Source organism: Muscardinus avellanarius (genome assembly GCF_963383645.1).
Source record: "Muscardinus avellanarius genome assembly, chromosome: 12".
In the NCBI taxonomy this organism is placed as follows: domain Eukaryota; kingdom Metazoa; phylum Chordata; class Mammalia; order Rodentia; family Gliridae; genus Muscardinus; species Muscardinus avellanarius.
In genome coordinates, this window is record NC_137798.1 from 99,338,310 (window position 1) to 99,359,591 (window position 21,282).

The 21,282-nt window shown below is 49.6% G+C and overlaps 1 protein-coding gene across 1 annotated transcript; it reads left to right on the top strand.

The window, feature by feature from the left end:
* Positions 1–12,384: 12,384 nt before the first annotated feature.
* Positions 12,385–13,443, top strand: BDKRB1 (bradykinin receptor B1; the record flags this gene model as incomplete). Its single annotated transcript, XM_080706903.1, has 1 exon — positions 12,385–13,443. One exon carries the CDS (start codon positions 12,385–12,387, stop codon positions 13,441–13,443), a length of 1,059 nt encoding a protein of 352 aa, XP_080563029.1.
* Positions 13,444–21,282: the final 7,839 nt, after the last annotated feature.

Here is a 21,282-nt window from a genome sequence, read left to right on the forward strand (position 1 = left end):
GGGGAGTGGCGGTGGCAGAGATATCACACCATAGGAGAACGCCCAACCTGGCACCCCCCCATGGTCTAAAGCAGCCTCGATTGACTCCCAGGGTCTGAGACTCTGCGATACAACCCAGTAAAGGAGTAGTGGGGTCTGAGATACCACAGACTCGAGATCCAGAGCACGTTAAGTGAAGTTGTAGTGACACAAGGGAAGAACCCAGAGAAGGCACAAACTTCCGAAATCATGGGAAAGAGGAATAACAATGGAGCAATGAATGCCCACAACCCCACAACATCAGAACCTGATAAAACAGAAATTCAGAGATTTCTAGAAGATCAAATCAGGAAAATAACTGTAGAAATAATAGAGGTGTTTCAAAAAGAATTCAGAGAGAGCCAAAGAGAGATAAAGGATGCAATTAATGAAGTAAAGGCCTCAATTCAAAGTACAAACAACTGATTAGACCACATGGAGAATAGAATCTCACTCCTAGAAGATGATCATTCAAAAAATGAACGCATAGTTTCTAATTTAGAAAAAAAAAATCCGACAGCAGGAATCTGACATAGAAGAAATGTGGGCCTATTTTAAGAGAGCTAACCTAAGAATAATTGGAATAGAGGAAGGAAAAGAAGGTGAAACCAAAGGGATCAACAATCTTTTCAAGGAAGTAATAGCAGAAAATTTTCCAAAAGTAGAGCAAGAGGTCTATACACAGGTCCAGGAAACTTATAGAACTCCCTTTAGAGAGGATCAGAGAAGAGGATCCCCACGCCACATAATTGTCAAAATGACCAATCTGGAAGCCAAGCAGAGAATCTTAAAAGCAACAAAAACAAAGGGCCAAGTGACATTCAGAGGCAAACCAATTAGAATCACTCCAGACTTCCCAAACCAAGTCATAAGAGCCAGAAGGGCTTGGAGTAACATATTCCAAACTCTGAAAGAAAACAACTTCCAGCCAAAAATTTCCTACCCAGCAAAACTTTCTATCAAATTAGATGGGGAAATAAGAAGCTTCCACGACAAACAGAAACTGAAGGAATTTATGTCTTCAAAACCAGCGCTAGAGAAAATACTCAAAGAGATTAACTACAAAGGAGAAATAGGTAACACACACCAGAACCAGAGAAACAAGATTTTCCATCCAACAGACAACTAAGATTGGTTATCTGTGGAGATTCATTATTTATGTTAGTCTTTTACCTATCTCTAAATTGTATTGTTTGCTTTTATTGTTGCTAATTTTTAGGATTTCTAGTTGAAATATTAATATACCTTCAGATATATATAATCTCACATTATAGTTTCATTTGTCTGATACCAAGCTTTTGATGACTTAAAGATAACATTTCAATATTTCTTTTTGCTTTCTTTCTTACCAGAGAATATTTCTTTCTTTTTTCTTTTTTGGTGAAACTATCATACATTTATTTATTTTTCAGAAAAAATCTATCCTGATATGGAATATGGACTCTAGATACCCAAAACAATTTCAAAGAAGAACAAAGCTAGAAGATATATATTTTCTGATTTCAAACCATATAAAGCTACAATAATTGAAACAGTGTATTACTGTTCTAAAGGCAGATATATAAACCATTGGAGTTAAATAAAAGCCTAGAGATAAATTCTTCTATATATTGTCAAGTTATTTTTGACAAGATTTCCACGAATATTTGGTGGAGAAAATACTAATCTATAGGATAGATTTTTTTTCTGAAAAATAAATAAATAAATGTATGATAGCTTCACCTAAAAAAAAAAAGAAAAGAAAAAAATATTCTCTGGTAAGAAAGAAAGCAAAAAGAAATATTGAACTGTTATCTTTTAGTCATCAAAAGCTTGGTATCAGACAAATGAAACTGTTTTGTGAGATTATAATCGTTAATATTGGATAAATTGCTATAAAACTAGATGTCAACCACTAAGCCAAGCATGGGAAGGAGGGATGGTGAGGGAACGGGGTGGGTATCGGGTAGGGGCTAACTGGGCGATGTGTGCATGTATGTCTACAAAAGTATTTTCTTTATACCATTATGATGTGTGAATACATTGCACCAATAAAAAAGAAAAAAGAAAAAAAGTTAAAAAAGAAAAAAAGAACACATGCACATATATATTGCTGCAACAGTGTGACCTCTTAGAAGTGAAAAACTGGTAGAAGTGGTAACTAACATTTATTATGCACTATATAATAAAAATGGTTATAAATTTTTTAAAAAAGTAGAATAGCGGTAGGTTCAATCTTTAGTACCTCAAAAAAAAAAAAAAAAAGAGGCAGGTGTGGTGGAGCATGCCTGTAATCTCAGTACTTGGGAGGCTGAGACAGGAGGGTTGTAGGTTTGAGGCCAGCTTCAGCCCTGTTTCCAAATAAAAAAGGGCTGAAGATGTAGCACGGGGGTAGAATACCCCTGGTTCAAACCCCAGTACCCACATACATACATACATACATACATACATACATACATACATACAATAAAAATAAGTGAGCAGGCAGTGCTAGGAGGAGGATGCCCAGCTCGTGTGCAGGAGGCCGCGAGGGGGGGCTGGCTCCCTCCCTCTGCAGTACTCTATCCGTGCATGCTCACACTGGGCTTAGAGTCTTTGCATAATCTTCTTCCCCACACCAGACCAGGCGTCCATACAGAGCCTGCCCACAGCCGGGGACCAAGTGGTCCTCGTGGGCAGAACGCGTAGTGGGCTGCGAGCCCTCCACGGAGGCTGTGCGCATGCGTGTGTGTATGTCACACATGCTGGCCCTTCCACTCCACTGCTTGTCTGTCTTCCAAACTCCTCTTCATCTCTCAAAACTCAGCAGAAATAGCCCACCACCGCGCAGTCTTCCTAGACTCTGCATAAGAGCCAGGGTTCTCCCGAGGTAGCCAACGGGAGACATAGATGATAGAGATAGCTTTGCTATAAGGAATTACCCCACGTGAGCATGGGAGTTAAGACGTCCCTCGATTGGCTGTCTGTGAGCTGATGCTATAAGTCCCGGTCTGTTTTGGTCACTTTACCATCCCTGTGACCAAAACAACGACAAGAGCAACTTAGAGAAAGAGAGGCTCATTGAAGCTCAGTTTTGGTCCGCGTGGCCGCTCTGAGGCATAAACGGCAGCGTAAACAGATGGCAAAGCGCAGAGGCCAGAAGCATGAGGGCAAGGGCAGGGGAACAGGGTTGTGCAAAACCCCCAGGCCACAGCCCCATGGCTGCCTCCAGCCAGTCCGCCTGCCTAGGTTACCACCAAATAAATCCACCCCGATGAGCAGCCCATCGATGGAGACGAGAACCCTCAGGGTGAGTCATTTCCCCTCTGAGCACTTCACACTGTCAACACATGAGCCCTTCCAAGGGATGGTCTATGTCCAACCATAACACAGTCCTAGGTTGAAGAAGAGAGATGTCTCAGCGGGACAGGAGCACCAATTATTCCCCACTCTTCGTTTCTGATGGGGAATGTGCCAGTATTGGAAAATTGCTTTGGTATTAATTTCAAAATGTAGAAAGTAGTCAGGGCCTGGGTGCTGCCTGGCACTCAGCTTGTTTTAATGCAGAGTTCCCTCACCAAAAGTGATTACCAAGAGTTGTAGCCCAGGGCCTTCATACTTTAAACACAAGTTTACATGATAAGTAACTTCTAGCAGATAGGCTAAAATTCCCCAAGGATGCTGGAGGATGGTACAGGCCTTTGTCAAAGGGGAGAGATACCATGTGACCCCTAACTTTGTTAACCAAGTAACACATCTTGGTCTTAACAAAGACTTGCACCTGAGATGAGGGGCGGAACCACACCGGCATCAGGGCAGGAAGAAGGCTTTTGGTCAAGCAGAATGGGAGATAATCATACCAAAAGGCTTGCACCAGAGATAACGGGCTGGCCCACACTTACATCAGGTCAGGAAGACTATTGGTTAAGCCAGATGGGTGATAATGAATCTTTATAAAAACTGTTTTATATTCAAAACCCCATGTCTTATTTTCAAGGCACTCCACTACATCACTCTGATGTACGGCTTTATTATTCTGTCCCTTCTTTCTACCTTTGTAATAATAAAAATTGCTTAAGCTTACAGCAATATAGTCCTGGCTATTTTTTTCTAAACTAGATAAGAACAAGAACCCACGGGCAGCTCAACACCGTTACATTTACCATCCTATCGGACCGCTGATCCAAATGCTAGTCCACTGCACAAACCCTCATGGACACACCCAGAAATCACATGATTCCAAACACCTGGGCACCCCAGGGCCCAGTCAAGTTTCCCATGAAATTACCCATCACACCCTGCTGCAGGCAGAATTACTTCTGTCTCCATACTAGGACAGAGCCTGGGCACATCAGTGCCACTTTGTGTCCCACAAGTGCTGTCACCACATCAATCTGTCTTTGTCCTCAGCCAGGTGGACAGCTTCCTCAAGGGGACGGGGTGGGGTGCCTTGGTGTCTCTGGACCTGAGTGTTGTCATAAGATGAGTGTGTTGACATAAGACAAAAAAATGATATTCTTATATAGAAATAAGTAGGTATGAATTCTCTTAGCAAGTATTTATTGAGCACCTACTTTGTACCAGCCCCACTTGAGGAGTTGGGACGATGACCTTAATCCAGAGAGATAAATCCTTTGCTGAGCTCACCTGTGGCTGCAGAAGCAGGAAGTGAACATAGATGCACAAATGTGTACCGTGCAGAATGAAGAGGCCAGAGCAACCTGGTGAGCTGGTGAGGGGCCTTAAATGAGAGGGACCCACAGGAGGCAGCCACCTCCAGCACCTGTGTCTTCTGCTGTGTCTGGCACGGAACCTGACAGGGCTTCCAGCTGAGAAGTGACTGGCCCGCCTTGGGACTAGAAGATAGAGAAACAGAGCGTGTTATCCCAGCTATGTTGCCCCTCCTGAGGCTGCCTGGGAGGCCCTGCTGTGGGCCAGGCCCCGGCTGCATTCCCTCCTGGGATTCTCACAACCCCTGAGAACAGGGTTCCATGGCTCCACTGTCAGGTGGAAGGTCCCTTCCACAGGGGGCTGTTACTGGCCAAGAGCTTGAACTTTCCTGGTCTGTGGAACGCCCAGCCTAGCAGAGCTTTGACTCCTGTGGGCTTCTTCAAACCCCAGAACTGGCACCCAGGTCCCTCCAGCTGGGCCCGGCCATCAGCTCAGGCCAGCGCCACACCTGCAGCTGCCTCAATGCCCCACGATTTCCAGGTGTCATTCTTCAGCCTTGCTGATGGGCTACAGGGTTGCACCAGGTCTGATCAGCAGATGAGAGAGAAAAGGAGGAGGAGGCCAGCCGACATCCACAGAAAGCGAGAGTAGCGGGCACCAGGAGCCCACGAGTCACCGCTCTGCCCCACGGGGCTCTGGGTGTTACATTAAGACCACAGAGGGGCACCGTCCTGAGAAGCACAAGCGCTCCCCTGGATGGGCACATAGAAAATGGTTCCACTGAGCCGGGCTTGGTGGCGCACACTTGCAATCTCAGTACTTGGGAGGCTGAGACAGGAGGATCATAGGTCGAGGCCAGCCTCAGCTACTTGGTGAGGCTCTCCCCAACTTAGTGAACCCCTGTTTCAAAATAAAAATAAAATAGGGCTGGGAGTATAGCTCAGAGGTAGAATGCCCCTGAGTTCCATTCCTAGCACCATAAAACAAACAAACAAAAAATGGTTCCACTGATGTCAAAGAAGGACTTGGTCCTCACCCAGCGTGAACTGGGGCCACACCCGGCAGAACACAATGCCCAGGAGTAAGCGCAACCCCGGGCAGAACCAGGACACGTCCTGGCAACTGAGGCTCACACCGTAGCAACCTGAGGACCTGACACCCAACCCGCAGCTTCGTCCGCCACAGAGCCTTGCCATTCGGCCACCAAGAGCAAGGTCAAAGTGGCCAGGCCCGCTGTGCCTGTGGCGGTGGGGCTAGTCTTCACTTTCGGTTCCAGCAAAGACCAGTCCTCTCCAGAGTAAGCCTCGCCAGCCCGAAGACCAGACCCACTGGGACCTGACCAGGAAGCTCAGACTCTGAATCAGACTGTGCAACCTGCCTTTCCAGATTCTACTAATCCCATCCCTCTCTCTGTCTCTCTCTCTCTCTTCCTCCCTCCCTCTCTCTCTCTCTCTGTCTCTCTCTCTGTCTCTCTCTCTCCCTCCCTCCCTCTCTCTCTCTCTGTCTCTCTCTCTCTCTCTCTCTCTCTACTTCTCCCTCGCTCTCTCTCTTTGCCCTAAATATAAAGTATGTGACATATTATATTTATGAGAAGTGTTAGTGAATAAGGAACATGTCTAGGCCACTGTTGGGATTGAGCCTGTATTTATTGCTAATGAGGGCAGTACTCGTTGTTAATAAGAACAAAATTTTTATACTTAGGCAGAACAATAAAATCCCTTTCTCTCTAAGCTGTCAGCCAAGGGCTGCAGCCAGGGTTGACTTTGATCAGCTAAAAGTGAGCTATTAGCCCAGCTGAACACTGAATGTTGAAACACAGACATCTACACTTAAAAAAGAATTATATAGACTCACAGCAGTTTAGACTAAAGTCCATATTAACCCAATATTAATGACTAATAACACAAATTGGTTAATCTCCCAAAAACTCCATACTTTTTTTTTTTTTTTTTTGCAGATCTGGGGATGAAACCCAGGGGCATTCTACCTCCGAGCTACACCCCCTGCCCTATTTTTTAATTCTTTATTTTGAAACAGGGTCTCACTGAGTTGCAAAGGGCCTCACTAAGTAGCTGAGGCTGTCCTCAAACCATGTCTCAGCCTCCCGAATGCTGAGATTACAAGCGTGCGCCACCATGCCCGGCTCAAACCTCCATACTTTAAAAGACTATTTAAAAGACTATATCCCTGTCTTTTTTTTTTTCTTTATTACAAGACAAGTTTTCAGCATAGTAAGTAACTTCTAGCAGACAGAGATAGGGAAAAGCTGAGAACTTACCAAGGACACAGGTGGACAATACATGTTTTAAACTTTAATAATAAAAGACAAAGCAGGCTTCCACCATGCAGCCCCTGACCTTGATAAACAAGTAACACATTTTGATTCGTGATATTAGACCTGTCTGTCCCTGTGAGGATGAGCAAAGAAGGTTAGCAGAAAAGGCTCACACAGCAGAGAGAACTGGTGGCCTGTGCCTGCTTTTGGTGAGAAAAAGACTATTGGCTAAGCAGGGTGGGAGGAAGGAGATAATGAATTCTTATAAAGGATGTCATGTGTTAGAGTCTTTAGTGTCCTGTTTTCAAGGCACCCCACTGTGTCCCTCTGACGCAGTGCTTTGTTCTATCTGTCCCTTCTTTCTACCTTTGCAATAATAAAATTTTGCTTAAGCTTGCAGCAGCGCTGTTCTGGCTATTTTTTTCTAAACTAACTAAGAACAATAACCCATGGTGACATCTCAAACTGTTACAGTCACGATTGCAATAAAGCCTCTTGAAATGACCGGAACCATGTTTTGGTTGGTCTCCTGATCTCCACCTGCTCGGAGCACCCCTCTAGCAGAAGGATGGGTGGAAGGGAAGGAGGGGGCTTGAAGGACTGCACCCTGAGAGGGTCTGCGCACTCATCTCCATCCCCCAGTTGAGATGGCGTAGGAAAGAAGAAAAAAAAAAAGCCCGGGTCCTGAATACAAAGGAAATATAATATCTCCTGCTCCAAACAGCAGCTGAGGCTCACTCTCAGGAGCCACAATTCCAGCCTGGCCCGTCCCCTGCAGGAAGGGAGGGAGCTGGACACAGCCTCAATTTTTTTAAGGAATGACAAGAACAGATAAGGGTCATTTGGTCAAAGTGTGTCTGGCAGAGAGAGCCAGGAATGTCTTGATTTTCTCAATTTATTCAGCAAGAACTTACTGAACACTTACTATATATCAGTCCTGTTGGAGGAGTTGGGGCTAGAACCTGAATCCAGAGACATAAATCCTTTGCCTTGAAAGGGGGCTCTAGAGTAGTGTAACTTGAGAGGTGCAGGTTTATATCAAAAGTGAATTTCAGAACCGGCAGGCGAGCTCAGGGATAAAGCACATCTGATGTTACTCAGCGCTGAGCACTGCCTGAGTCAAACTTTTCCCAGCTCTCAGTTTGGATCCCGGGGTCCCCACTGATGGATTCCTGGCGGTGTAGCCTTCATGACCAAAACCCAAAAGGGATGTTCAAATTGGCTCCCACTGAAGCCGCTGCAGAATCCCAGGCCCCCGGGGCCAACTAGGCACCGGGAAGTCATCACTCAGCCCAGGCTCAGACTGTGAGCGCCGGGGGAGCTGGCGGGAGTCGAGCCTGTCTGCCAATGGACCCGTCTCGCGTAGATTCGCCAGCCCCACCGGATGTTACCCAAGGAGAGAGGGAGATGGCGGCTGAGTAATCCCTCACCACCCCCTAATGCAAAGTGAAAGGAGAGTCTGTTTTCCTCTCCAAATACCAGCTCGCCTCCTCCATCTCCAAAGACTCACTTATTCCACAGTCCCTCTGTGACATCACAGAGGAGTCTTCATTTAAGATCCACGGAGCTCCCCAGTGCAGAAACCTCCACAGGCTGCGCTCGCCACCAGAAACCCCAGCTCAAGTTGGGAGCTCTTTCGTTTTTTTCTGAGTAAGTAAAGAACCAGCTTTTTATTTTTTCTTTTATGAGAGTAAAATAAAAGAAAAGATGCGTCTCTTAAAAATGTGAACTAACAGAAAACTTCCTTTTACACCTATATACTGGCAGGGCATATACTCTATAAGGGTATATGTTTTAGCAGAAGTCATTCTAAACCAATTCCATGCCTAGCTTGGGTTCTAATTGCTTTCTCAGAACAGAAGGAAAAGGAGGAGGGATATCTGGAACAGCTTGGGAAGGTTCCAGTAGATCTTTTTATCACAGTCAAATGAAACTTATTAGTTCTGAGTAAAACCATGGACTCTGTCCCACTACAATGTACAAATTCTGATTTATAAAAATCAATTAACCTCTCCCAGGCTGGCTTACAAGATTTCATATAGCCAATAACTGCTCGGGTTATGTGTGGCTTAAAAATAGTATTCTTTTTTTGTGACCATGCTAATATCCTTACCATCTGTGTCTATATTTCAAATGTCTATTTCTTCACCTAACCGCTGAAATTAGAGTTAATTTGAAGAGGGTTAATTTGTTGAAGAAAAGTATGGTTTTTCTCAAAGAGCACATGCCAAGGGTAAAATGTGCAGACCTCAAAAAAAAAAATCATGTGGAAATGAGTGAATCCTCATCTTCAGGATGTATGCCCAGGGCCCCTCTGAATTTTTCAGATGGGATCAAATATTACTAACAATAACAGTAGCTGCAGTTTGTTGAGCACGTACTGTGTGCCAGGCAAATATCAGAGCTAAGCCTAAAAAAGCCATGAAAGATTTCTTCTCTCTGTCTACTTTTAAAAACAGGTAACAGCCTAGAAAGTCAATCCCTGTAAGATACGCCTGGCTTAAGCCGACACCAGCTCCAGCTGCCCTGGCCAGAGCCACCATCAGGCCAGGGAGGGAGGGCACCGACCCTGACCCCATCCCTTCCAGCTGAAGTCATTGATTTGCTGTGGTCACGGAATTCCTGCGGCCACTGGCTTCCCAGGCCGGGTGCTAATGTCCTGCAGCTGTTGTAACACATTGCCACAAATGTGGTGGCTTCCAGCAACACAGATTCATCCTCTTCCAGTTCCAGAGGCCAGGGCTAAAGGCGAGGCATTGCCAGGGTTGGTTCCCTCTGGAGGCTCTGGGGGTGGAGAGTCTTAGCCCAGCTTCTGGAAGCCACCTGTATTCTTTGGCACACAGTCCCTCCTCCATCTCCAAAGCCAGCTGTGGACCATCTTTACATTTCTCTCTGACTCTCCTGCCTCCTCCTTGTAAAGACCCCGAACAGCATTGAGCCCATCTGGATGACCCGGGATCGTCTCCCCATCTCAGGCCCTTTAGTCTAGTCACATCTGCAAAGTCCCTTTTGCATGAAGAGTAACATATCTGCAGGACTCAGGGATCAAAGGAGGACCCAGACATCTCTGGGAGCTGTTATCCTGCCCACCCCCTCCCTTCAGCCCTGAAGAGGGGGTCGGGTACAAATGTTTTATTCAAGTCATATGCTCAACAAACTTCCTGGAGAGTCAGAAGTTTAAAACTGAAATTATCATCGAACGCTTGTCTTTTAGACCAGTTGTTGTCAGAAGCGTTTATTGCAAAATTTAAAAGTATTGCCAGATAAGAAACCATTAGTGGTGGACTTATGCCCTGCAATAAATACCAAAGCCACATAACAAGAACATCCCGAGTCTCCGCACACACTCGGCCCCTGTGCACATGGCTGCCTCACAGAACCAAATCAGGCTTGCCCGTTGCCTGCTCATCGGTCAAGTAGTGACCCAGCAGCTGATGCTCACCTACGGTGCTCGCCTAGGTGATTCTTCATCCAGTCTTGTGGACTTAAAGATCATCCCTGTGATCACATCGACCAATTAGGTATCATTGTCTCAGGTCTGGTCCCCGAACGCCAGACTTGTATAGCTAATTGCCCACTGGTCACCGCTGGTTGATGTCCACCAGGCACCTCAACCCGATTAAGTCCAAACTCAGGCTCCCGATCACTCCCTGAAGGGTCTTACCTCTTTCCCCTCGGTCATCCTCACGCCATGGACGACAATTGCGCACCCCCAGGGACTGAAGCCCAACCCTGGGCATTGCCTTGCTTCTCCTTTCTCACCCTGAATCCAACTGGAAATCACAGTGGTAGGATCTCCAAAGTATATCTAGGACCCGGTCGTGCCTCACTGTCTCCCTGCAGCCACCCCTCTCTGCCACCACCAACACCAGTATTTAATATACTCTTTGTTAGCTGGGAGGGGCAGTGCATTCAGGAGGCTGAGTCAAGGATCACGGTTCATGAACAGCCTCAGCTATTTAGTGAGGCCCTCTGCAACTCAGTGAGACCCTGTTTCAAAATAAAGAATAAAAATAGGGCTGGGGGTATAGCTTGGAGGTAGAATGCCCCTGGGTTCCATCCCCAGTACTGCAAAAAAAAAAAGCATGTATGTATGTATGTATGTATGTATGTATATCCTCAGTCCTTATTTAGTGACACTCTCCTCCACACTGGAGATTTTTGCCTTTTCCATTCTCTGTTATGTTTCAAATAGTGCCTGGCACATAGCAGCTGCTAGGTAAATACCTGTCCAGTGGCTGAATGGGCAGAGGAGCCAGTGAATGCCATCCTAGTGTGAGTGACTCAGAGTGTGCGTGACATGACAGAATGTCACAGGTAGAAAGAATTCTTGTAGTCATCATGCTCCCCTGAGGAAAGTCCAGCTCTGAGACGTGAAGCGACTTGCCCGAGATCACACAGCCAGGCAGAGCCTTCCAAGATTAATTCTCTCTTGCACAGTCTCTTTGGCTAGATACCGTGAGGCTGTGGCCAGTGGGAGGGATCTCAAGCCTGGCTGAGGGATAGCAGTGAGGACACTCATAGTTCAGGTTTGTTGAGCATTTCTGAGAGTCGGAGACTGTCCTAAGACTGGCCAGCTCCCCCATCTGGGGACAAAGAGCACAGAACAACTCAGGAGCCCTGGTCAGTGAGCACCCTGAGCTGGAGACCAGGCTGTCCCGTGCATCTCTAGAGTCTTGCCAAGTGCTGGCACAAAGCAGGCACTCATGATCTGTTTGCCAGTCTCTTTAATAATAATGTGGTCATTGATCAAACTAATCTCCACCTTCCATTGGGCATGCCCTATAGCCAGTCACCACGCTAAGCACTCCATAAATACCATCAGCAGTTCCGTGGGAGGGGGGATACAATTAGCTCCAAATTTTAAAAAGGAAAGGAAGACAGGCATACCAGTGCAGACCTATGATCTTAGTACTTAGGAGGCTAAGACAAGAGGATTGCAGGTTTAAGGCTAGCCTGAGCAACCACTCAGCAAGACACTGTTTTGAAATAAGATATAAGAAGGGCTAGGAGTATAGCTCAGTGGTAGGATGCCCCTATGTTCAATGCCAGTGCCACACATACAGAAGAAGAAAAAAAAGAGGAAGAAGAAAAAGAAGGAGGAGGAAAAGGAGGAGGAGGAGGAGGAGGAGGAGGAGGAGGAGGAGGAAGAAGAGGAGGAGGAAAGTCTATGCCCACATTTGAACCCATGCATCAACCCCCTGGTCCCTTCCTTTAAACCTGAGGTCAGCAAACTCTTCTTCTAAAGGAAGGAATTTGAGCACCGCCAGCTGAGCAGGCCAACAAGATTCTAGAGCAACCACTTGACTCAATGCTATAGTGTAAAAATATTGCATCTGTGATATGCAAATGAGTGGGTGTGGCCAGGTGCTAATAAAACTTTATTGTCCTAAACCAGTGGCAGGCTGTGGTCCTCCACCTCCAGTGTGATGCTACAGGCTTCTCATTTCAGGCAACTGTGGATGGCATCCGGGACACTCTTGGAGCTCCAGTCTCCCAATGGAAGCCAGCTCTCCCCTGCCAACGCCACGTCCTGCGACCATGCCACAGAGGCCTGGGACCTGCTGCACCGCACGCTGCCGACAGTCATCATCACCATCTGCTTCTTCGGCCTCCTGGGAAACCTCCTAGTCCTGTCCGTCCTCCTGCTGCCCCGGCGGCGATTGAACGTGGCAGAGATCTACCTAGCCAACCTGGCGGCGTCTGACCTGGTGTTTGTCATGGGCTTGCCCTTCTGGGCAGAGAACATCTGGAACCAGTTCCACTGGCCTTTTGGGGCTGCCCTCTGCCGCGTGGTCAACGGCATCATCAAGGCCAACCTGTTCATCAGCATCTTCCTGGTGGTGGCCATCAGTCAGGACCGCTACAGGGTGCTGGTCCATCCCATGGCCAGCCGGAGGTGGCGGCGGCGGCGGCGGGCCCAAGCCACCTGCGCACTCATCTGGGTGGTGGGGGGCCTGCTGAGCACCCCCACCTTCCTGCTGCGATCCGTCAAAGCCATCCCCAACCTGAACGTGTCCGCCTGCATCCTGTTCTTCCCCCACGAGGCCTGGCACTTCCTGAGGATGGTAGAGTTGAACGTGCTGGGTTTCTTCCTCCCTCTGGCCGCCATTCTCTTCTTCAACTACCACATCCTGGCCTCCCTGCGAGGGCGGGCAGAGGTGAGCAGGACCAGGTGTGGGGGCCCCGAGGGCAGCAGGACCACGGCGCTCATCCTCACACTCGTGGCTGCCTTCCTGGTCTGCTGGGCCCCCTACCACTTCTTTGCCTTCCTACAATTCCTGTTCCATGTGCGAGTCCTCCAGGGCTGCTCCTGGGAGGAGTTCATCGACCTTGGCCTACAGCTGGCCAATTTCTTGGCTTTCATCAACAGCTGCCTGAATCCTGTGATTTATGTCTTCACGGGCCAGCTCTTCAGGACTAAGGTCTGGGAGCTGTATAAGCAGTGTACCCCTAGAAGTCTCACCCCGATGTCCTCGTCCCATCGAAAAGAAATCCTCCACCTGTTCTGGAGGAATTGAAACGGGAACCCAGAAGCTTGGCTTTACCAAGCATTTCATAAAGACTACTGTGGCCAGCTAAATATGAACCACAAAGATATTCAGGACTTGCTCTCTAAAACCTGTGAATGTTACTTTATAGAGTACCAGGGGGCTTTGTAGGTATGATTAAACTAAGGATTTTGAGATAACAAAATTATGTTGGATTATACAGGAGGCCCAATATAACCACAAGAATCCTTATTAAGAAGGAGGCAGGACACGCCGGGCGTGGTGGCGCACTCTTGTAATCCCTGCGCTTGGGAGGTGGAGACAGGAGGATCGTGCGCAGGTTTGAAGCCAACCACACTGGCTTAAGAGACCCTGTTTCCAAATAAAAAAATATATGTATATATAAAAATAGGTGTCTGGGAGTGTAGCCCGGAGGTAGAAGGGTTTCCAGGAACCCCAGTACCACCACTAAGAAGGAGGCAGGAGAGTCAGAGTCAAGGAGATGTGAGGACAGAGGCCGAGGCTGATGCTGTACAAGGAGAGGCCATGAGCCAAGGACTGCAGGGGCTGGAAAAGGCAAGAAGACAGCTGCCCCTGGAGCTTCCGAAAGGAATACAGCCCTGACTACACTTTACCTTTAGCCATGGCCTCCAGAACTGTAAGAGAATAAATCGATGTTGTACTAATCCATTGAATTTGTGGTAATCTGTCATAGCAGCAACAAGAAGCCAATACAAGCATCCAGGGAGGTTTTTTAAATAATATTTTTATTTATCCAGAATTTTCTGAGCTAATTTCTAAAAATACAGAGGTAGTATGGCTAAAGATGCTATCTGCACGAACTTACATAGATCTAAAAAATTATAAAAAAGAAAGAAAACAAAAAATGGACGCTATAGACCCAGCACTTGGGTGTTTTGAGGAAAGGGGGGCCAGGTTTCTTCTCAGGCCAGAGAGAACACTGTTGAAGGGTGTACACTGTGAGCTGAGTTGCTGCAAAGGGTGAACTCTGGATACAGGGATGGGGGAAAGGGCTGGTAGAGGTATCACCAAAACCAGACGTGGGGAAGCATGTGCCATTCATGAAAGCGCATAGAACGCTGGTACACAAGCTTTCCTGACTGTCAGAGATCCAACCGAGAACCTGGCAATGTCTGTGCCCTCAGAGGCTCATGGCGACTGGAAAATAATTAAGAGGGTGCCATAGAACAGGAGGACCATCCTGTCTGTCCACATGAGAGAGGGGCATGAGAGCACAGAGAAGCGGCCCCAGTCTCCATGCATGGGAGAGACAGTCAGAGAATGCTTTCTGCAGGAAGGGACATATAACCTGAGTCCCAAGGAATGAGCAGGTGGCCAAGCAAAACAGAGAAAAGACATGTTCCCCACAGAAGATACCAATCAGAGCCAGAAGCAGGTAGGTTTGGGCGAGGAGGGAGAGAGTGGAGGAAGGTGAAGGAAGAGGGCTTGGGGTTAGAGGAGAATGGATGTGTCAAGAAGGTCCATGATGGTCAGTAGTCAGGGAGAGCTCACTGGGTAGGAAAGCATGAAGGTGTCCCAAGGACCCCCAAGTCCCCGCTGAAACTAGAAAGCATCAGATTGTCGTGCAGTTTACTCAAGCGATGGGTGGAATCCCCAAAAGACAGACAGTTGAATTGCTCCCAGCTGGGTTCTGCCAGATGGACAGCCATAGTTCAAGAAAGTTGGGGGTCCTGGCCATTGTGGCAAATGACTGGGATGGGGAAGTGGGTGAAGTGTGTCAGTCAGCTTTCTGTCACTGTAACAAAATACCTGAGCCGAACCAGGCGTGGTGGTGCACACTCGTAATCCCAGCATTTGGGAGGCTGAGACAGGAGGATCGCAGTTTGCGGCCAGCCTCAGCTACTTAATGAGGCCCTTTGCAACTCAGTGAGACCCTGTTTAAAAACAAAGAATAAAAAATAGGGCTGGGGGTATAGCTCAGAGATAGAATGTCCCTGGGTTCTATCTCCAATACCGCAAAAAAAAAAAAAAAAATTATATACCCAAGCTACTCAGGTTAATAAAGGAAAAGGTTTGTTTGGGTTCATGGTTTCAGAGATTTCAGATCTTGGTCTCTAGGCCTGTTGCTTTGGGCTTACGGCAGCACAGTACATCATGGCATGGGTACCTGGAGACAGAGGCCTGTCAGAGCCTCTATCATAGGCAGAGAGCAAAGAGAGACAGGAAGGGGCCAGGGGCCCTCAAGGGCACAACCCAATGACCTGACTTCCTTCCTCTAGGCCCTACCTCCCAACAGCACCAGGACTGGGGACCAAGCCATTAACACATGAGCCTTTGGGGGACATTTCAGATCCAAACCCCCGCAGGAGGTGAGGGAAGCTGAGCAACATTAACACAGGTAAAGGAGAGGAGTAGTCGGGGCACCTGGAAGACAGAGCGAAAACGACAGGATGTGCACGGCAGCAGGGGGTGTTCAGAGTTGATATAATTATGAGAGGACAAATATATACTTTCAATATAAACAAATATATAATTAGTAGATATAATTAAGCCATCAGTGGACAAATACATTGTAATGGGTTTAGTGGGTGGTAACCCGGGCAGATGGGTGTGGCAGGGGGAGGTGGCCTTGGGACCACGTGTGTCCTGGAATCCTCCTGCCCTCTTGTTTCTGGCCCCCATGATGTGGGAGCAGAGCTTGCTCACCCTCTCTGCCTCCTGCTGCGGTGCCCTGAGCTCCGCCGACCCGGCCTGACACGGACTGAACTCTGAAATCTCTAGAACCATGAACAAATGAATCTCCCTTCCTCTAAGCTGTGGTTGTCAGTGTTTTGGATCACGGCAGTGGAAATGCTAGCTGAGACAGGATGTTGGAGTGGAACAGGCCAGAAGGAGAGCCAGCCCAGGAGATGATAGGTTGAAGGGGAGAGAGAAGGGGGGGCTAGAGTCACTACAGTGGAGGAACTGTGTGGTCAGCCGGGCCCCAGCGGCAGGCAGAGCACTGCAAGGCCCCGAGAGGAGAGAGTCGCACCCCAGCAGCCAAGGTCAGGCTCGTAGACTGGAGAAGGAGGTGCAGCCCTCAGATCCTAAGACAAGGGGCGAGGGGAGGGCAGCCTCCAGGCCTGTGTGAAAGGGCTGTCCCTTGGGGAACAGAGCACACGGATTCATTCCAGAAAGAGAAAGGAGGCTGGTGACCCCGGAGCCTGCGACAGGGCTGAGAAGCTTGGCCACCGGCCCGCATGGGTGATAATCTCATGATCTGTCTTCCTGGAGAGCACAGCGTGGTTCAGACAGCTGGGTTTGGGTCAACAGGCGAGATCCATCCCGCACATGTGTTTACAATGGTCTGATGGTGTTTAAAAGTTGCTTGCGAGTTCCTTACCAATACTGAAAATCCACATTAGGATCGTGGTTTGCAATACTGAACAGCTGCTTCACTGACTAGAAAGTCACGGCGCATCTATCATGCACCTATGTCGTCAGCCACTGGGTTGCAGGCACCGAGAACACAGCTGTAATCCTGGAGGGCTCCCAGTCCTCTCGGAGTTGACCTCTGGGGCCACCGGGACACTGATTCCTCTGTGTCAAGTGGCAGTGGGGCCCCTCCCGCTGGCATCACACACGCCCGGCAGCTGCAGGCGGCTGATCTTACAACTTCTGGTCTGGTCCAGCTTCTTCATCCATAATCCAGGAAACGGAGGGCACATGACTTGCCCTGGATGGTCCCGGGAGGATTATGGCACCCACCAAGCAGTGTCCTCAGCCAGTCGCCTTGTTCAATCTCTTCAATCCTTTGTGAGGTCCCTAGTCTGCATTTTTCCAAAGGAGGATGTGGAGGATAAGGAAGAGGAGGCTGGGGGAGCGAAGGCTGAGGAAGAAACCGATGAGGTGGAGGCTGGGCTGGCGATTGCCAGGCCCCACGGCAGCAATTCAACAGGCAGATGCTGCGGAGCAGGGGCAGTAATGGGCAGGAATAGGAAGCCAAGAGGCAAATATCTCTGGTCTCTCCATCGCGCGGCAACTGACCCCAAAATGACCCCTTTCTAACTCTGCCTGTGTTAAACTCGTGGCTATAAAAATCCTTTCTAGGGATCACAAAAACCAATCCCTAGGATTCTAGGCCTGTGAAGTCAGAGGCCATGGCGCGCAGGTCTGCCGTCCCAGGGAAAACTGTCACCAGGGTCTCTGTAAGTCCGAGTCCTGATTCATGGGAGGCAGGACATCAGCAGAGCTGGGGCAGCAGCCCCTCAGCGGGAGGGGGAGGGCAGCCTCACAGGAGGCTTCTGCGGGGTCAGGGGACGGCTACTTGTTTGCAGAGGGAGAGAGATTCCTGCCTTGAATTCCCCTTGAATTCCCCAGGGTCTGGCGGTTCGCCTGGCATGTCTCACAGCTGGGTCCAGGCTCAGGCCGCACCCGGGTGCTAACACCTAGGGCAGAGGATGAGTTAGCAAATGGAACTCCCACCTTCCCGGCTCCAGCGCCCATGCGGGCTCCTACTTTCCTGCCTGGGAAGGATGGAGTGGAAACTTATTACTTCTTCCACCGCCAGCTTGGGGCCTGGCCGGGGCCTGGGACTCATGTGACCAGTAGTCATAGCCCCATTACTACTCAGTGCTGGGAAGGATCCAGGCCACACACCACCCCCGGCCCTGCATCCATCACTGTCCATCGCGGGCAATGAGCAGTGCTAAGCCCCTCCAGATCCCAGCCCCGGGGAATTCTGAGATGTCGCAATGGCACGGGCAGGTTCTCGCCGCTCTCTGGAGATGAGTCACGAGTGTGACGAGGAGCAGGTGGGAAGGCGGCCTGGCTACTGCTTCTCTCACCCACACTCACACCATCGCTCCCAGTGGCCAGGAAGAATCTGAGCAGGCTGATGAGCGTGGTGGCCTCTGCACATCTCCAGCCCTCCTGCTGTGCCCTTTCCCCAGGTTCCACCATGAGAACCGGGGAAGGCAGCACCAGTCTGGCTGTTCTCTGTGTCCAGCCCTTCTCCAGACCTGTTCACTCCCCACAGGACTCCTCTCAGCCCCACATGCAGGGAGACTCACTGTTGACGATGCTGTGCAGCCAGCCAGAGGCCAAGTGCATGGGCCAGCTCACAGAAGCCCCCACGCGGGGCCTTGTTGAGATACTCTGGAAATGAAGTGACTCTCGGGCTGCCTCCCACCTTTTTTTGAAAAGAGCAAAGGATAGCTGGGCGTGACAGAGCACGCTTGTCATCCCAGCATTTGGGAGGCTGAGACAGGAGGATGTGGGTTCGAGGATAGCCTCAGCTACTTAGTGAGGCCCTCTGCAACTCAGTGGAAATCTGTTTTTAAAATAAAGAATAAAAAAATAGGGCTGGGGGTGTAGCTTGGAGATAGAATGCCCCTGGGTTCCATCCCCAGCACCGCAAAAATAAAAAGAGAGAGAGAAAGAAAGAACAAAAGAAAGAAAGAGAGAGAGAGAGAAAGAAAAGGGGAGGGAGGGATAGGAGAGCAAAGGGATGGACATCGTGGTAGAGGAGGGCAATGAGTGTGTACACGGGACGCCCTTTCGCGGACGCTGTCTTCACCTACAAGCTAGGAGAGGGTATCCTTGTGGGCTGCGCAGGGGCGCGGTGGCGGAGCGCGTGCTTGGCAGGCGAGAAGCCCTGGCTTCCTTCCATCCCTGCCCCCACCAATAATCTCGCTGAAGTGGACACGGACCAGAGTGGTGACCCCTGAATAAAATCTGAAAAATGTTCCCAGTGTTTATTTTCCTGTTGCGCCAAGTTTGCAAGAGAAACCACCACTGGGGGGCGCTGGGCAGGGATACAGCCTTCCCGTCCTGTCACCTGTGACTACTAAAAAGCCTAAAACTGAAAATGTCATCAAGTGTGACCCCTGTTGTACAGATGAGGAGCCTGAGGCCCAGAGGGCAACGTATTTGCCCAAGGTTTCTCAGTGAGCTGGGCTCCGGGCACAGCGCTCTGTCCCATCGGGATGCCCAGGAGGCCGTGGTGATGGCGTTCAGGCGGTGAGGTCAAGGGGAGGCCACCGTCTGAGTGGCCTCCACGGTGGGGGAGCACCTCTGTGGCTGGGCTGGATTTCAGACAACGAGCAGGAAGGCCGGCCTACTTTCCAGGAGCATCAGGAGACAGCAAAGGACCAGAAAAGGTCTTCTGGGCTCACAAACTCCGCCATTATTTCAGGGGTGAGGTTGACAGGGAGCCCAATGTGAGCTGCCAGCTCTCGGCTGCTTTACTTGGTGTATCTAAAGGAGGGAGGTGACAGCCCATTGGCTTGGCACCTGCCGGCTCCAGAAGTGCTGTGATCGCCCCTGGCTGGTTCAGAAGAAAGGAATACGGCCAGGCGTGGTGGGCACGCTTGTAATCCTTGCGCTTGGGAGGCAGAGACAGGAGGATCGCACAGGTTTGAAGCCAGCCACGCGCGCTGGCTTAGGAGACCCTGTTTCCAAATAAAAATGTAAAAATGGGTCTGGGAGTGTAACCCGGAGGTAGAAGGGCTTCCAGGAACCCCAGTACCACCAAAAAAAAAGAAGAAGAAAGGAATACGAGTGGCAGAAGACTCAGAAGACTCGGCAGCAGCTTGGCAGCAGGGCATGGGAGGGCTTGCCTACAAAAAAGACCTGTATGAAGGGGAGCGAATGTGCTTAGTAGGACCAAAGAAGATAACATTCCCGATAAACAGTTTGACTTTTTTTTTTTTTTTTGCAGTACTAGGATTGGAACCCAGGGGCATTCTACCTCCAAGCTACACTCCAGCCCTATTTTTCATTATTTTGAAACAGGGTCTCACTGAGTTGCAAAGGGCCACACTAAGTAGCTGAGGCTGTCTTCAAACCACAATGCTGTTTCAGCCTCCCGAATGCTGAGATGACAAGTGTGTGCCACCACGCCCGGCTTCCATTTTGGCTTAATTTAAGCAAGAGCTCCTGCTGGTGGAGCTGTCCCAAGAGGGAAGAGGCTAACTGGGCTCCCAGTGGATTTTCTGGTGCTGAAAGGGGGTCAGCCGGGGCTGTGGAGTCTCAAGGCGGATTACAGTGAGGATTTATGAAGATTACCGCACCCCGACCCCGGAGGGGCTTTCTGCACATCAGGAAAGCAGATGTAAAAGAGACCATTCCTGAGAGTGGGACAGAATTGCAGGGCGACCGAGACTGCCCGGATGGAGAAAAGAGGAAAAGGAGTACCCCGAACTGGGTCTTGAATCAGGGTGTGGGCCCCCTGCAGCCTGTCCCTTCCCCAACCTCCCAACCAGTAAGAAGGGCTGAAGGCTGAGGCCAGGGCCAAGGGGTGACTGTCCCCTCGAGGCCACACACGTCGGCGGAGCCTGGACTGGCCTCCGTGCGCTCGGAGCTGCGTGGCTCACAGAGATTAGCTGTAGCGGCACAACAAGCCGGCAAGACGCAGCAGCTTGAAACAGACGCCTTAGCCCTTGGCTGGTCGCGCCGGGCGGTCCTGCTGGCCGTAGCAGGACTTCCTGGTGCACCTGTGATTAGTGGCCAGACAGCTGGTGGCTCTGCTTTAAGCAGGGAGGAGCAGGAGGGGGCAGCAGGTGCCTGGCCGGCCTCGGATGGGCTAGGCATGGTGATGGCAGAGGAGGGTCACCCTGACCTCCCCAAACGCAGAGCCAGGACAGACCATGCCCTGAGTGTCCAGTACAGCCAGAGCGTGAGCAAAACCAGACCTTTCCCAGCCTTTGGGGAGTCTACAGGACAGGGAACCGCTGGTACAGGAGGCCCACCAGGTGGAAACTGAGGCCCAGGGTGCTTTGCGCCTCCACGTGGTCGCATTGGTGTGAGGTCTGGGATCGGGCTCTGTCTATGGCTCTTGCCCTGGGCAGTGACTCCCCAGAAATGCTCCCTGGACATCTTGTCTTTCAGAGAGAAGTGTCTTTTGGT